At 38.7% G+C, this 17,540-nt stretch overlaps 1 protein-coding gene across 2 annotated transcripts in view; it reads right to left on the reverse strand.

The window, feature by feature from the left end:
• Positions 1–17,540, reverse strand: part of LOC308063196 (uncharacterized protein) — a 251,665-nt gene that overhangs the window by 16,297 nt on the left and 217,828 nt on the right. The window contains exons 3-4 of one of the 2 annotated variants that reach the window (XM_080385830.1): positions 16,783–16,956; positions 1–10,618 (exon numbers count right to left, since the gene is read on the reverse strand). The exon at positions 1–10,618 is cut by the window's left edge and continues 16,297 nt beyond it. In XM_080385830.1, the coding sequence (XP_080241956.1) occupies positions 10,433–10,618; positions 16,783–16,956 (360 nt within the window). In that variant the 3' untranslated portion in view covers positions 1–10,432. Of the gene's footprint in view, positions 16,957–17,540 lie in introns of both variants that reach the window. The other variant, XM_080385829.1, reaches the window with a different exon arrangement.

The following is a 17,540-nucleotide window of genomic DNA, read 5'->3' on the forward strand; positions in this document are numbered from 1 at the left end:
CCCTCTTTGCAGGCGGGTGCGTGAACTCTCAGTGCTGCTCTGTGCCTGCTCTCCAGCAGGCAATGCAGGGAATACAAAGTATGAAAATAGGTCACAGCAAGCTTTAGTTTTGGGGGTGGAGGGAGGGGGGGATGGGGGGGGTGTGGAGAACCTCTTCCAGGGAACAGGAGGGAGGGCTTGCATACTTTCTCCATATCCATCTCATCACTGTTCACTCAGAGAAAAAAAAGAGATCTGCTTAAGGAATAGTGCATGCTAGTTCTTATTGTATCATGGGTTTTCCTTGGAGGTGTCCAAAGCAGAAACCAGTCTTGCTTAATTTGGGAAATTTGACATGATTACAGACTGGGGTTGATAAGGTTTGTGTTTAGGGATGTCTTGATGGCATCTCTGAAGATTGTAATTCTTCATCCACCTTTCTTTCCTGACAAAATTGTATAAAAGTGGAATAAAAAATTGCTTTATTCTTCTTTTCCACATTAAGCAGAAAATGGCTTTCTGGAGAGTATGCATTTGCACTGGACTCAAGAAAACAGACCCCTGTGGAGCATGAAATGACACTAGGGAATATATTTTCCTTGACATACTGGGCATTATTCATCTGTCTGCGTCGGCTCTCCACCATATCCCCACCCCTCCCCCTGACTTTTTTTTTTTTAACAAAGTTATGCAGTACCTTATATCAGCATTCATTCTTATATTCTCCTTAAAAAAGAAAATGAGCACCAACAATACAGTGGGACAAATAATGCTTATCGTAATAAAAACAATATGGTCTCAAAGAACCAAGTACTATTTGGAAAACAGTATAAAAAAATACAATGCTCATACAGTTTCCCAATGCCCAAAATTTTACATTTACTCATGAAGGTGTAAAATATTTCCTATAAACCTGCTTAAATTACATGAAATCTAATAGTTCGGTGCCCAAGGCAGGGCTAATAAACTTTCCCTGCTTCAGCCCAACAATTCTACTGCCTGAATACACAATACTCAAACACCACCACGGCTAGAGAGTCTGCTGAATATCAGATCTCTTTCTCTAACAAAATAACCCTCATTGAAGCCAATATTTATTCTGACTGGCATATATTTCTGTTCGGATCAGCAACTCATTTTTTTCAAATCTGAATCTAAGTACAAGTGAATGGTCTTATATTTATGATGGGGAAACTGCTTCCAAACCCCTCTGCTTTCTGCATTACCTTGGTCTGTTCAGCTGCACAACTGTTTGGTTAACATGACTATTAGTGATACGAATGAAGTTATTCTGCCCACCGTCATTATTAAATAGTGCACTCAGAGGAAGAGCTAGGAATAGCATGCTTAAAGACTGGCTAAAATGGAACAAATCTTTAAAACCAGTTGTAGTTAATGAACAAAGATATTCATTGAAGTACTTCTCAGTCAGAAACTGAGATGAAAAACTTGCTGCTGTGCAAATGTTATTTAAGATATTTTGGGAGTCAGTGTAGACTGGTGGTGACATGAGAGCCACGGCAAGTCCCTTGTAGTGGGTGACTTAGTGGCGTGATTTGTCACTAGATGGCACAACCTCATGGCCCTCAATCCCACCTTGCTCCTGCCTCCACAGAGAAGGCTGTGTACCCCGACTTCACAAGGGGTAAGTGCAAGAAGCACAGTGACTAAGGCACAGAGTGAGTGAATGCATCCAGAAGTGCTTTGTTTGAGTTGCTTTGGTTTCACTTAAGTATCTAAAAATTTATGCGCCCTGGTTTGAACATTTTATTTTCTTTTCAACTGTTACTCATGTTGTTATAAAAACAGGATCCAAAAAATGTCTTCAGCTTGGCTGAAAACCACATCATAAGTTTCTGCCATCTTCACATTAAACTTTAAGGAAACTTTGTATTTGGTTCAATATTAGTAAATTTAAATGTAAAAATCTAAATATATTGATACTCTATTTAATAAATATCCAACATTTAGCAGTCACAAATGGTTAAAAGTCATTTGAGATACAAGGGATAAGATTTGAGGAATTCTAAAATATAGGTTAACCTATTAGACAAGACTTTGAACAGATTTTAATGAATTACATTTGGATTAAAAAGACTGTGTGTTCATTTATTTATGCCTTATGTTTCAGCTTTGGTCTTAAATCTGTCATAATGCTACATAGAAGAAAAATATTTTAAGATGGAGATGGGAGAGTAGGACAGAAAATGAAAAGGTTGATGAACTGTTCTCCATTTCCTACACTGTAGAAGAAAGGCACACTCTTCCTGTTAAAACCCTGTGGCACCCTGATGCGACTATCACTTCAGTAGCATCTGGCAATGTCAGGTAGAGTTTCTTGAAGGCTCAGATCTTTCAGCCTCTAAAACAGTAGAGTTTTACCGTAACAAATAACCCAAACCAACATTTTTCTGAATCACTGTACCAGGCTGAAACAATCTGGGGAGGCAGCATTTTCAAGGGGTTTTGTATGCATGACACTAGAGAAATGATGTGGCATATGAATCACTAATATACATCTGGTGAAAAGATTCCTTCATTTGACATGTCTGTTGCTTAAAAGTAAACACACAAAGAATTTCACAATTTTAATCTTCTGTTTATCTGAGAAACTAGACACCTATTCCTTATACTTAGAAAGAGATTTCCTGTCAGCATTCATGAATTTCTCTCTTGACCCTAAGCATTGAGAGAAGCAGCCTGAGATATATTGCAAAGCCAAATGTTTAAAGTTTATATCAATATACACGTGGGACAAAGGTAATTTACCCAGCAAAGGAAGAACCCCCTGCTACATTTAATCATGCTCAAGTACATGGGAAAGTGCCCTTATGGCTGTTGTTTCTCCCTGCCTTTTTAACCCAACTACTGAGAAGCCCTTTTCTTCTCATGAAACACCTTAAACCTAAAGCCTAATTAAACTAGTAAAACACCATTAAACCTGGTGAGCAGACTTATCTCCAGCCACTACAGTTTGCAATTAGATTTTGGGAGAGGGTAGAGGAAATCAATGTTAAGTTCACCCCTTAATGAGAACATAAACACTTGCACATTAAAAGATTGTTTTCTTAAAATCCCCACAGGTAGGTGGGAATTCACTTTACTTCTGAAAGAACAAAACATAGCAATGAAACTGGTGGAAAAAACCCAAAAACCTCTTTGTCTCAAGTGAAAAAGGTATTTTCCTTTCTCCCATGATCTCAAGAAGAGCCAGAAGGGAATGGAACAGAAGAACATATATATGTGATTAAAGCAACATGGTTAGGGCAAAACTAGAGTGCCAATTTGCCTCTTTTTAGAACCACAGGAACCAGGCTTGTTTCAGTGTATCCATACAATAGGTAATCAAGACTTAAGCACATGACAAAGAAGTCCATGCCAGAGTCAAACACACCTTTTGGCTACTTCTGCTCGTCAGACCATCAATGAATACAACAGGAATGTGGTGTTGGCCACAACACAACTTCATCAACTCTGGTCATCTAATGGCTTGGCCAATTGTATTCTCAACGCAGAAAGAGCATGTGTATACTTTGGGGGATTTTCACAGGGAAAAACAAAAGTGGGAGACATTCTGTGCAGTAATACAGATCATCACCTCTTCAAACTGGAAGCAGCGTTATAAATGTCCAATATATCAGCAAGGAGTCTCATATGTAGCTGCCGATCTGCTGATACCACAGCTGTCAGTGGACATCACTGTAGAAATCCCCTTGTTGGAGAAACCTCTTCCTCACGAAACGCAAATATTCTGCAAAGCCAGAAAAAGGCTTCTCCTTCCAGCTATGTTATTTACACAGGATGACTCCCAAGTTTCTCCTCCAGTTCCCTGTTTGGACCAGCAACTCATCCCTTTGTGATCACTTACATCTGCTTTTGAATTACATTTGATCAGTTTAAATCAGAATGAAGTACTTTCACTATGGGTGTAGGAAATCAGATGGGTTTAGTCCTCCAGATATCTGACTTTTAAAAATGTCTAAGGGCAGTTTAAAAGGCATTCCTTGAGTGGGAATGACATCTCTGTGGAGTCTGTTTTTTTCTTGGGACTTTTTTGGTGTGTGTAGAGGTAGGGTGTTGGGTTTTTCAGGACTAATTTAAATATGGTGAAAACAGAATTCCTTAAGAATGTTACATGTAAAAATGTAAGTGCACTTTTACAGAAAGAGTTATTTGGAGGTTTTTTCCCTCCTTTGTATTTGACATGTTGTTTATACACACTTTAACTCTTTCCCCAAAAACATAATTTAATTGGCACTTTTTCCTCTGCGTGGGTTTGTCATTCCTTTTTCAAAGGAAGAAAACTTTCCTCTCCCCCTCCCTTTTTTTTTTCTCAACTAAGGAAAAATATTTTTAATTATGCAAGTTACTCTACCCAGAGAGATCATGACCAACGCAAACACCCCTAATGATAACAAAATGACAAAAAAGGGTTTGTTCACACAAAACATCTTAGAATAAAATACCAACATTAGAAGTAATCCTTCAAATCAATTAATACCTTTTTAGTCAGTTAACAACATTTCAATGCTGACTGCCCTTTAAAATGCAGTAATTCATGAAGCCATGCAACTTAGCCTTCAAAAAAGCACTAACATGCTTGGCTTTCTTTTATTAATGTTATGTGATTATGTTTTTTCTACTTCACTAACATTTCAAGAGAAACAAAGTGATTGTCATGTGGTACACTAAGTCCTGGAACAGCAGCACAGCTGTTTATTCCCAGACTCCGAGCATTTTTTAGGTCTACACAGAAGCCTGTATTTTTTCTGAAAGGAATTATACATTTTACCATAAGCACATACAGTTTCCATATTCAGTTTGCCTATTGTAAAATACTTGGCTGTAAAAACAACAAATTAAATGCTTTGTCCTCATTCTATTGCCCTTTTTTACCTTGAATCAACTCCTCTGGTGCAAGAAAAGAGGACAAAAAAAGCCATGGCAGAATCACAAAATTACTCCATTTTGCATTTCAGGAAAACCAAAACGACAAAACATCTGAATCAGACACCCTCTACTGGAAAGCATCAAGCTTATCGCTCTATTCCTGAATAAACTGATGGGGGGAGGGAGGGCATGAACATTTAACTGCCTGAAAAGACTGGTATCTATTCTATAAATCATTGTCTTGCATTTAGGAGGAGGAAAATATTTGATGATTAAATTCTTTATTTCAATGAAGGTGGGAAATGTGCATCTGACTTCTTTCACTATGAAGTGGCAAAAAGAACTCTATTCAAAATTCTGTGGCAACTTGCCTTTAGGATTAGACCAGACCTGACAGGTTTCTCCCAGAAAAGTGCAAGTGTCATACACTTAGCAGCAAGTAAAAATAGGGACTGCAATGAAAAGACTTAGCCATGATACACACGAACAGTAACCTGACTTATGCTCCCCAAAGGTGAGAAAAATGTCTTGAAACTTGAACTAAATTTATTCATTTTGTGTAATTTTCAAGCAACAAATATGCTTGAAGGACACAGCTGCTCTTCAGTTCTAAGTGACCAAAGCTAGAAACTCTGCTAGTTTATCCAGGGCAGAATTTTGTTGTGTAAACAGATCTCTTCCATCATTATTCTATTAAATATCTGTTGGATATATTCACTCTGTGCCAAAACCTCTATGTAGTCAGCGTGTATCAACTCAGTGGTGGGCAGGGTTGCTCTTTAAGGAAAGGGTGGCATCTTCCTCTCTTCAGAAACAAATTCTGTGCTACACTTTTGAAGTCTGAGCCTCCATTTTCATCACAGTAAAAGAAAAAAAAAAAAAAAAAGAAAAAATATATTATCTGAATAATGACAGATCTACTACCACTACTTTAAGATCTACATCTCAATGAACTAGCTGAAGAACCTTCATGCATCCTTTTCCTCATGTAGGAGTGCCAAAAGATTTTGTCCTTAAAAGACTATTCTATCAAGCTTCAACCTATAATTATTTTACTCTTCTACTCCCAAATGAAGTATTATGATAAACAGCCTGATTGCGTACCAAGCATTCTTCATCATATGCTCTACTTGCCAATGCTACAGCTTTCACAGTTCTGTTTGACCTGCATAATGTACTATATGTGGGGCAGTGAATTACAATCTTTCTAAAAGACCATGCTGAATTACAATTTCTTTCCCAGGACTCAGAGGTGAATAATTGCACCTGTCCTCCTTAAGTAGACAAAAGACATTAACTAACGACCAAATGGAAAGAAAGATTTAAAAAGAAAATCACTTTATAGTTTGGTAGGAAAACAACTCAATCCAACCTTTCATCTGTCTGTCTACACTATGAGGATTTCTACTAAGTGCAGCTTCTGAAGAAAGGGAAGTTTTCAATCAAAGAAAAACTGTCCTGATAAAAAAGCAAAAATTGAGGTGTTTTCTAGAAGTTTAAAAGAGCCTACTTTTAAAATAAACCATTGGCACTACAAAAAAAATCAACTGCACATCTAAGTGTTTGTGGGCAAACTTTCTCACTTACATGATACAAATGCAGGAATGATGTAAGATGGGGGGACAAACAAAGCCACACGGCTTTTCTAAGACCACGCAGAGACACAGTAGTAGAACCTAGTATAGACTATTCAGATATGCAGAAGTGAATATCCTGGAACAGACCGCAACCTAGATCTCCTGACAGCCTTCACACTGTTTCATAGAATCACAGAATCATTTAGGTTGGAAAAGACCTTTGAGATCATCGAGTCCAGATGCAGAGAGTGTGTGACTGTGCTGAACATAAAGGCTGAGTTTTGCTATTACTGACTGCAAGTGCTTGGCAGAGAGATCTGCAACGGCTCTGGTTTCATCAGAGCCATGCTGGCAGACATCCAAGGAAAGGTCACCAGGGCAGAAGGACAGAGCCTCAACAGAGCATTTGGCTTTGGTGCCAGAAGATTCCTAGCACCTGACCATGCCAAAGGGCTAATGCTTACAAAGACGAGAAAAAAGTGTGAAAGGTGAAAATACAGCAGAGCATCTCTGCAAAGATCTTGGCAATATTTCCAGGCTGTTTAGAATCTTTTTCCTTATGCATGGAAGCTGCCTGTATACCCAAGGAAGATAGGTACTTGCACATGAATGGACAAAACGGAAAATATTCTGCTCCTTGTGGAACCTAAATGTAGTCTATTTGGCAAAATCCAGGCAGCCCATCTTGCAGCTATAAAGAAGAACACCATGGAAAACGATACTTAAATACTGACAGCCCCTCCAAAAAAAAATAAAAGCAAAGCAACAAAGGAGTGATGCTTGGGGCAGATGTTCTTGCATGCTTCCTGCATGCATTCTCTTTTTCCCAAAAGCACAAATATCTGTATTTATGAGAATCTGATACAGCACAGGAAAAAAAAAAAAAACAACAACCCACTGGTTAAAAGCAAAAAACATAACTAATCAACCAACTTTCAGCTAGAGGTTTTGGTTGTTGGGAAACATCTCCATCACCTTATAGTTACAGGTTTTAAAACAAAATTAAACACTGCTTAGTTACATACTTGGAAGAATACAGAAAAACAGACTAGTTTGACAGATAAGGCACCAACTCGAAATTAAAGAAAACCAAAGCCTACTGCCATTCTTTTCCTTCAACAGCTGCACAGCCTTGGGTAGGATCCCTTCTCTCAGTGCCCCTGCTTCCCTTCCTACTTTCCGTCCCATCTAGTTACATACTTTGGGACAGGGACCTTCTTTTACAGTATGTTGGTACAATTCTGAGGTCAATAGAGTCCTTATCCAGGAAAGTCAACAAAGCACTGTGATGAGTAGGAGAAACACCCTGAGTAGCAGGAAAAAATAAAGCCTGGTTTCTTGCAGATTTCTGTTCTCAGGCTCACAAACTCCAGCTCCCTCCTTCATGTGTCCTGTGGGAACACCTTCCACACAGTGCTTCCAGTCTCCTCAACACAGCATAAGTCCTCCCCCAGTAACCTTCATCTTGAAACTGACTAAAAGTAGAGAAATGACTGGAACTCAAGCCCAAGACAGAGACACACATCAAATTATCTCCCAAGGTGTTTCTTTCAAAGGAAACCCAGCTAATAAAAGCAACAGCAAACATTTCAGCAGAGGCGACAGATCAAAATTAGCAGATTAAGCACGGCCATGCAAGGAACGCTAGTATTTTGATCTTTTTTAGATCATGTGCTCTGAATAGTATCTAAATTGCTGATGGAACATACGCCAGAAAACAGCAAGGGACAAATGATCTTTGGTCAGCGTTTGAGTTTCCAGTAAAGCAACATCTGAAATCTGTTAAGGGTTAAAACCCTGAAATTTTGAATGAAATTCAAATGAAAAGAACATTTCCATTTTGAGAAATCAGTATTTCCCACAGACATGCATGTCTTCCAGCTCCCTCTGTAAACAGAAATCGCTGTTGACAGTGCTGTTGAATATCATCCCATTTGCAAGACTGGTGTAAATAAAGCCTCCAGGCAAGGAGGTATGTCTAAGTGCAAAAGGTAAATTTTCAACGCCTATGCTTTTACAAAATGGGGTTGGGTTATATTAAATCAATACTCCAATTAAAACTAAAAGAGAACAGAAAAACTCTATCAGTAAAATTATTTGAAGCAGTATTTGTTCAGACTAGTCCAAAACTCTTTGCCCTTGGGGGCTGCAATACAACAAGGATATCTCCTGAGTGTGTTAATTTTTTAAAATGAAAGGAACACAGTTGCTGGCCTTTTGAAATAATCAATCTTTCAAAAAGTGTCAGGTGTCTCCAAAACATGTGGCAGGTTGGCAGTTTTTAGCGTCTACTCTCAAGCCCTAATATGAGGCTCTAATGAGCCTGGAGGAACTCATCACCTCTACTAACAAATCCTAAAGACAACCTGTCTGGCTCACTGAAAATGAGATGAAGCTAAATTAGAACCACAGACCACCTATTTGCTAAATCAAAGCAGAAAACCAAAACCAAAATAAACATTAGAAGCACATATATACATATATAGAGACACACACACACATACAAGAATGCAGACACAAATACATGTACAGATATGTATAGGCAGACACATATCTGTACCTGTGAATTACAGACATTTACTGAGATCTGTGTTTACTGCCTCCTACAAGTCTGTTTTACAGGCTAAATTTAGGGAATTTTCTTGGCTTCTTTCACACACACACAGACAAAATAAAAGGCAGCATCTGGTTTGTATTTTTCAAGTCTATTAAAAAATACCTTCTTTCTGCATGTATCTGCCACTTCAGTGTGCAAGAATAAAAATATAGAATCAGCGAGAAAATTCTTATAGTCTGTTTGTCAACAAAAGGTTCCCATCTCCAAAACAGCTGACCTTATTAGCACTAGGAGGTGGTGAGAAACTTTTCACCAGTACATATTTTAACAATACTGTGGATATATATCTATATATATCTTTCAGTCATTTCAAAGATTTAAATTATATTTTCCACAAATAAATCTTTCTTATTAAAGTAAGTGTAAAAGTTACGTACAGAGGAATTTTTTCCAATCTTGTTAATATTAATAGTGCAGAGAAGAATATTTTGTTCTGTGGTCTTTGTGGAAAATTTGACTTTTTTCTCTTAAAATACAAGCTAGAGAGAAATCTATAAAAGATGTTAATATCCATCAATCCACAAAATTCTTTACTTCATCTGTTGAGAAACAGTAACAAGACATAATGTATGTGACATGTAAATGAGTAGTGGATATAGGAAAAAAATAACATTAAAACAACATTCACACATAAAAATCAGATTTCTGAAACCAAATATCTCCAAACTCGAATTTAGGTGTAACTTCTCCATTTCCCTAGAGTGTTTGAAAAATATTTGTTACAAGTCCGTTGAAATATTTTGCATTATCTGTGCTCTCCACTCTGAGAGGCCCTGCCATTTCCAACCAGGGTCATCGACTTCACACTGTAATTGGCATCCACCAGAACTCCTGCAGAAAGGAAAACCTCACCTGGGCAGCCTGAACCACCCACTTTCACACACTGCACATTAGCCCTCCTGGGTCTGGCAGGCTGCATCCTAAGCATTGTACCTTCGCAGGAGCCAAGCAGGGCTCTAGACAGCATTTAAGACAACTATCACAGCATCATAAGTATGTGTATATATATATATATATATATATTTAAATAAATCTACTCTGTGAGGTTAACTATAGTGAACTACTTTGGCTAAAGTCCTACTTTACTGGTGACTTTTCTCTACAACTCTTCAGAGAAGTTCAGTTTCAAAGGTTAACACACAAAACAAACGTGCTGGATACCTCAAAGGCTGAATGTAAAACACATTCGTGGATTTTGTGATTTTTTTATTTTTTTTTAAAGGCCTTGCCAATTTTTAATGGGCTGTCACACACAAATGATTATGAAAGCGCTACAATGAACTGAGCGGATAAGCTGATCTGATCGGAATTAACTGCATGTGATTGCTACTTTGAAAGCTGGCCTAAAGAGGCAGCATTGAAAGCAATCTCACAAGTCACTGGTACCGCCTGCCTCAGCTATAAGTAAGCACAGATGGTGAGAAAAGTTAATTAAGAGACATATTTGTTTGGAGGTTTGAAATTTCCACCCTCTCTTCTCCAAAGAAGCCAAGCCACAGTGAAAATGTGTTTTACGTTTGCGGCCTAGTAAGTTCATGTTTCTGAGGCGCTGTTCCTGTAGATGGAGGTAATAGATAAACAGAATAAATAATTTATGTCAGCAGTTAGCATATGCATTTGCACTTGATCACTAAGCTACTTATTGCACCTGATAGCTACAACACCTTGTCAATTAAAAATAATCTTTTCTCCACAATTCTTCATTTACTTTCCTCCTACCTGGCACAGCTTTTCTCTTACACCACAACTGACACCCAGCAATGGAGATGTCATCCCTTTCATTCTCACTTTAATGACTGCCTCTTTCATTTGCTCCCTCACTTCTTGCAGTATTTCATAAGGAACATATCATCAGTTACAATAAATAGCTTCTGTGATAAACCTTTGTTTCCTCCTGGTTGGGAACTCTCTTTCCTGCCTCTCTGCAGCCCACGCTTGAGCCCTCCCCAGATTAACTAGTGGGCTTCTGAATCTGGGGTATGACAGTGCTCTGTAAATTGTTTGCCATCTTTAGCGGATAAAAATACAACACTTAGACTTTACATACTTTAAGACTGTGATCAAAGTGTCATACAGCAGACATTTTGCTCAATCGTCCTTCCACAGTGTATGATTCTTTGGACCCATTTCCTTTTTTTTTTTTTTTTTCCACCTCTGGTTATTATAATGACAACAGCCAGCAGCACCAGAGAAACACTGGCTGCAGAATGGCTGGGATCAATCTCAACTAAAAGCCCTTGATGGTAAGAAAGGGTTAACACTAAGGACAGAGAAAACTGAGATTTCAGAACTTCAAGTGAAATTGAGAGGTTCTTAGAGAGACATTTCCAATTCATGCCTACTGTACTATTTATTTCCTTTCCCATCATTGCTGATTATAAGGATGTGCATGCGTAAAAAGAAGTTTCTTCATCTCTAATCAGACCAGCTCTATTCCATGAATCCACAATCCACTGTTCGTGACATTACAAAATGAATCAGGCAGGAGGCTCAAGCCAGATCAGAAAGTGACAGCTTCTGTTTGAACAGGTATCTTGGAAATAAATGATGATAGGGGACAGTATTATACTGCATAAGCATTTAACTCTTTGCACTGTCTCATTCTCTAAAAAGAGGTGCAACAGATCTATTTACTGGAAAGGTCTTGGTATTCAAAAAAGTAATAAATTGGACTGCTGATTTGTTCTACTTATACATCTAGAGAAATAAAGGCCTGCTTTGAATAGGACAGTCACGCTACATGTATTGAATACTCCCTGGAACAACAAGGAAAGTTGCTTCTTAAAACTGTATCTTTGCATCGTAGCGTATGGTCACATCATTTAAGGTCTATCTCAAGAATTTGGCATGCATTAGTATATGGCCTCTGTCAATCTTATTTCTGTGCTATAGAACCGATGTTGAGTAGGATATTACACTTACAGGAATGTGTCCCCTAACTAGCTTTACATTGCAGATGACAGGATCACAACAGAAGACTAGAGATTGATACCCAAGACCAGCCTTGCACTGAGAACCTTCCTATGTTGTTCTGCAAGGATTTTAGGCAAAAACATGATCTGTGTACATAAATATACATACAAATTAATAATTTAGACATTTTATATACATATATATGTATACATACAAATTAATAGTTGAGTCTCACATTCCCAAGTGGTCCCTAAACAATCTATTACCTAATCACATAAAAACGGCGGGGTTTCTGATTTTATAAATGCATACAAAATATGTTGTTAAAAAAGTCAATCACTGAGTGCTCAGTACAGATGTTAATCCAATTTGTGTGGTAATGATCAAAACAGTCAGTTTACATAAAGCATTACAGCTGTGCAATATTGCAGTCCTGCAGTTCTGTCATCAGCAATGAGGGTTACGTACCTGCCACTGGGAATTTTTCCGATGGACTCTGCATAGTCATGCTGACAGTGAGTAAGACCTTCCATTAGTGCTGCCCACAGTGACAGCCTTGCTCCCTTTCTGCTTTTATGTCCAAGGATTGTCAGCAGGAAAGTGTAAAAGGAGCTATAGCTCCTTCTACTGGGTCTTAAGGTTCCCAAGACTAAAGATTTGAGATCCTACCAGGGCTCAGAGAAGCTAGTGAATGAAGACCAGTAGCATCTCATAGAGCTCTAAGTCTTCTTTAAAAAAAAAAAAAAATCTGCTTTGCACATTCCCACTAACAGCATAATTTCAGAAGCAATCACGCATTTAAAGAAGTTTGCAATAAGAAGTCTGGGGACATGTTGTTGGAATGGGGACAAAACTACTGCTAAACAAACTGATTGTCTGATCCACATATGACATCTCAGATGTAACAGCCTGTAAACATTATCTGTAGAGCTCCAAATAATAAATTTACAGATTTAACCAATCATACTTTGAAGGCTGTCACTGATCTAGTGGAGCATGACCAAATCCCGTTAGAGTACAAAATAGATTCTAGCAGAAAGTCTTACATATGCTGAGTTGCATATCTAAATAAGGAAAGCAAAGACATCACATATGCTACAGAGATGTATGCACATGAAGAAATTAATACATGCAACTAAATTCATCATCCCATGGACCTACAACAAAGGTTTCAAACCCTGCGTGGTGACTCAGTCTGCAACAGTACTGTGTGCTTCATCGAAGAGTATCGCATCACCAAATACCTTCTTAAGTACAGACTGACTTGACATCAGTGAGTGAGGCAGTTATCCGTGACCGCTACACGAATATTCAAGAAAAACATGAGAGACTCCCATACAATTTGAACTGAGATAGTCAAAAGCAGATGAGATCTGTGTTCCACTTGCCCACTTCACACATTTATGTCTTTAAAATTACAGCACAATTTCAGTAGTCATTTGTTAGAGTTAATTCACTGGACAAGATTTCCTAAATTCTGCTGAAATTCTATCATCCTTGCAGCAAAATCTGGGGAAAGCGAAATTGCGTGAGTCTTTGACACACTGAAAAAAGCACAGGTAGGAAACCTGCACAGATGTGAAAGCACTCAAAGGACTGTTCCTATCTTGCCCAGTGGGGATAATCACAATTACATTGACTATTTTTTAATCTTCCCTTTTATCTTTCTTGTGTGAACAAAGTTCATGGGGAAAAAGCATGTTAGATGGCTAGGTGTCTCCTCCTATTCTGAGCAGTACATGCCGCGTATTTCTGGCTGCAACCCTCTGCATGGGAATGCCAGGGGTATTTCTAGGCCCCAATATCAAAAACAAGTTGTCATATATTTTGTAAGGGCCATCTACCACATTATCACTCATATTAGTATACACAGATCCTACAGGGTATCCTGCCTCCCTGTATAGCCAGAAAAAGCATCTTGACTAGGATGATATGCAGTCTTTTCTTCCCTTAGATAACTCCAAGAGCTGAAAAATCACTCTGTTTAAACAAACTTCCTGTTCTTTTCTTTTCTAGGGTGGAAAGACTGCTTTTAATCAACGATTGCGTCACTATGGAAGGAAGATGCAGAGTGTGCTCTCAGATAAAATAAAATAAAAGCCCCACCTTTGGCTCAGACATTTTTCTCAGGACTGGCTAGAGTCATAAGGGTCTCTTAACACTGCACTTTGTATGATATTTTTTGTCTCATTCAGAAAAAAAAATAATTAGTGGATTTTTATTTTTTTTTTAGTTACATTTGGCCCAATTAACATGAATCTTTTTTTGTCTCCTACAGCTTTTCTCCAAACAGTAGAGAAATCCGAAGCTTTTCTCCTGGCTCTCTCTCCAGGGACTAATATCTTTAAGTACTGCAAGGCCAGATCTAACTCCCTGACATTTGTCTGCCTTGAACTTGCAAAGCGCTCCTAAGTTTGCTAGCCTCCAAAGCGTCAAGAAACTACAGATCTTTAGACATATTCCAAGTGGTAGGTTTTGCAGAAACGGCTTCATACAGCAATAAAACTGACAGCTTGTTCTGGTGAGCCCATGTCAGAGGAGGGCAAATAAAATCCTCTGAAGTATAGCAGATATCCAGTTGAACACAAGACACGGGGAAGATTCACGAATAAAGGAGTTCCTCCATATCCAGCTTTTATTGTTGTCATTTGCCACAGAAATGCTGGCTTGAGCCCAGATCAAACAAATCTAAGTTAGAAACAGGAACCAGACTAATTCTAACTTTATCATATACACTGCAACAGATACTGAAGCAAATATTAAGGCACTGTTTTCTCTTGGAAACTTGACCTTCACCTGATGCTGCAGGAGGGAGGAGCTGAGTTTGCTGGAGTGCCTTGCCCAGGCCCCGCTTTCGGCCTCACCTTCAGAGCATGCAGAAACAGGGAAGGCATGGAAACAGTGTACGATCCCAGTGGCAGGCACTGCAGTGACAGCCAACCTGTTACAGCTTCTTACCACCAGCCTGGGAAGTCAGTCCAGTCACCTACTGAGCTGTGCTGCAGCAGAGCTCCTCAGGTGAGCAGGAACCAAGAAACGTGCCAATTTTTCTGAACGGTTGAACCCAGGGACACTGAGGGCAAGACTAATTGAACAATCTGCACGAAGGTTTATGCAACTCCGGCTATTTCAAAATCTCTACTTTCCAGCAACCAGCTAAATCAACTTCCAGATTGAAGTCACACTTCCAACGACTACATATTAAGGTGCTCAATGAAAAAAAATATTCTACAGGTAAAGCAGTTCTAGTTGAGGTACCATCAACTTTAGCCTAAATAAAGGAAAGAGAAGAGAAACTGTGGCATTAGCCTAAAAAAAGACTCTCATGCCTTGACTGAGATTTTAATTCATATGGGTACAAAGACGTCTCCATTCTGAAACCATCTTACGGGAAGGACAGCATTCCTCTTGCACACTCTTTTGCTTAGTAGAGTCAAAGCTTGAATCACAAAGAGAGTATTGTTTAAATTATCAAAGTTAAGGAGCATTTAATGACTTGAATACCCACAGTTTAAGTTAAATTGTACAGGAACTCTTTTTGAGCCATCATTCTAGATTAGGAAAATATCTGTGCCATTCTGATGCCAAATACCTTTTTTTCCTTCACAACAGTTTTTATCATTTTCAATGACACCGTAACAGAATTGAACAAACAGCTGAATCCATAGAGATGTTTAATTCATTCTGAGATCTCAGCACCTCAGAAAAGAGATAAGATTTTACAGATTTATTCCCCTCCTTTATTTCAATTACCATGTTCATGCTTGAGACAATTCCTAGCCCAAACTTCTGGCCAAAAATCTGTTGGTAGGTAAGATAGCAGATCTAAATCAAATCACAACGATCTTGCAATAAGATCGCATAGCACAATTTTCCCTCCGTAGTAAAAGCTGCACTCTCCCCTATTTTCCTACTTGAATTCACTATTGGGTGGCAAAACTTCATGGCATACACATGACAGGACGTTAAGACAGTACGTCTTGTAAGAAGTTCTGACACTATCCAAAGCTAATTTCAAATCCAAACATTAAAACAACAGAGTGTAGAGTGGCAAAAAAGGAAGACTGCTTACAATAACGAGGCCTTCCCTTGTTAATACTCTCTCAGTCTTTCAAAATCAGAAATTAAAAGAATGAAAGGGCTCTGCTATAAGCAGTTTGCTACACCCATATGACAAAAACCACCATCAGCCTTCAGTTGTGGCCCCTTTCTTGGTTGTCAAATTAAGACGCAACAGTGAGCCTCCTCTCCATTCTTTCTGGCCACCAGTTCATGCAAATTACAGAAGACCAGTAGTCTTTGCTTAGCAACAAGATTTCGTGTTCACTACTGATCACATTAATGATAAAGTAGTGAATATTAACAAATCTACTTGTGAGAAGAGATGCCCTCCTTCACTGACTCATCCATACAATTTAAAATCTCTGAAATAAAAAGAATAATGCATTCATCTAACAGACTCACTAGAAACAGAAAAGGAGCCATCAATAATACTGCTTTCCAGTCCACACCTCTGACACTGAAACCCAGGCACGCAACAGTAATTTCATGCAAGGAGAAGGATTGCTAAATGTACAAAAACATACGTATTTCTACTGAGCCATGAAACTTTCACATTTGCTTCCGTCTTAGACTCATTCTAGTATTTTCTAGAGCTAGGGTTAGTACATGTGAGCTGTCCTGACTGCCGTGGGACACAAAGAGCACTGGTGAAGTGTGCTGGACTGTCAGCCCCTGAGCCCCTCCACCTCCCAGGGAATCACACAGCTCATTCAGGTAACTGCAGAAAAGGTTATCATTACTTACAGCAGGATGTCCAGCACAGTAGGTGTAGCTAGCATGAGACTGGTAGTGCAAGCTTGCTCTTGGAAAGGTGTATGTATTCCAAGCAGGTTGGCTGCTATTCCACTGGGAGCTAAAGCCAGGGCTCATGGTCACTCTCGATTTACTGTTTTGGTACGTTCTCACTGTGGAGCTGGACTATCAAAAAAGAAAGAAATGCAACGTAAAAATAGCTTTTAGGCTAAAATACAAACAATGCAGCTACATATCATTATTGTGCATATACATACTGCCACATGGTCTGGAACAAGCTTGAATGTTTCCTGTAAGGAACTGAGAAAACCAAAAAATTGATTCCTTCATAGATATCGGTGAAACAGCTATGTCACTTAATGCCCAACAGAAAGACTGATGCCTGTTAAGACTTCAGGCTGCGATGTAAATCAAATGGGAAATGGGTAAGTGATAGAGATAAGGGGATGTCCTGAAAATGTGTAGAGGGTGCAATCCTGCAAGATTAATAGGTGAAATGTCCGTATTTGTTTATCACAATGAACTAAATACTGACATTTATTGAGCTTCTGATCAGCTATGCCCATTTTACAGTAAATGGCAGTTTGGGGCCTGTGTTTGGATACATTTCTTGAAGTCTTGAAATCCCATCTAGTGGCTAGGTAAGGCCAAGCCATCATAAAGCTACCCCTACATTTCAAATATGCAACCTTCTAAACAGATTATGAAACACCATGACATTTTTTAATTATTTAAAAGAAGAAAAAACC

The sequence above is a fragment of the Falco punctatus genome (assembly GCF_963210335.1).
Source record: "Falco punctatus genome assembly, chromosome: 4".
NCBI classification, from domain to species: domain Eukaryota; kingdom Metazoa; phylum Chordata; class Aves; order Falconiformes; family Falconidae; genus Falco; species Falco punctatus.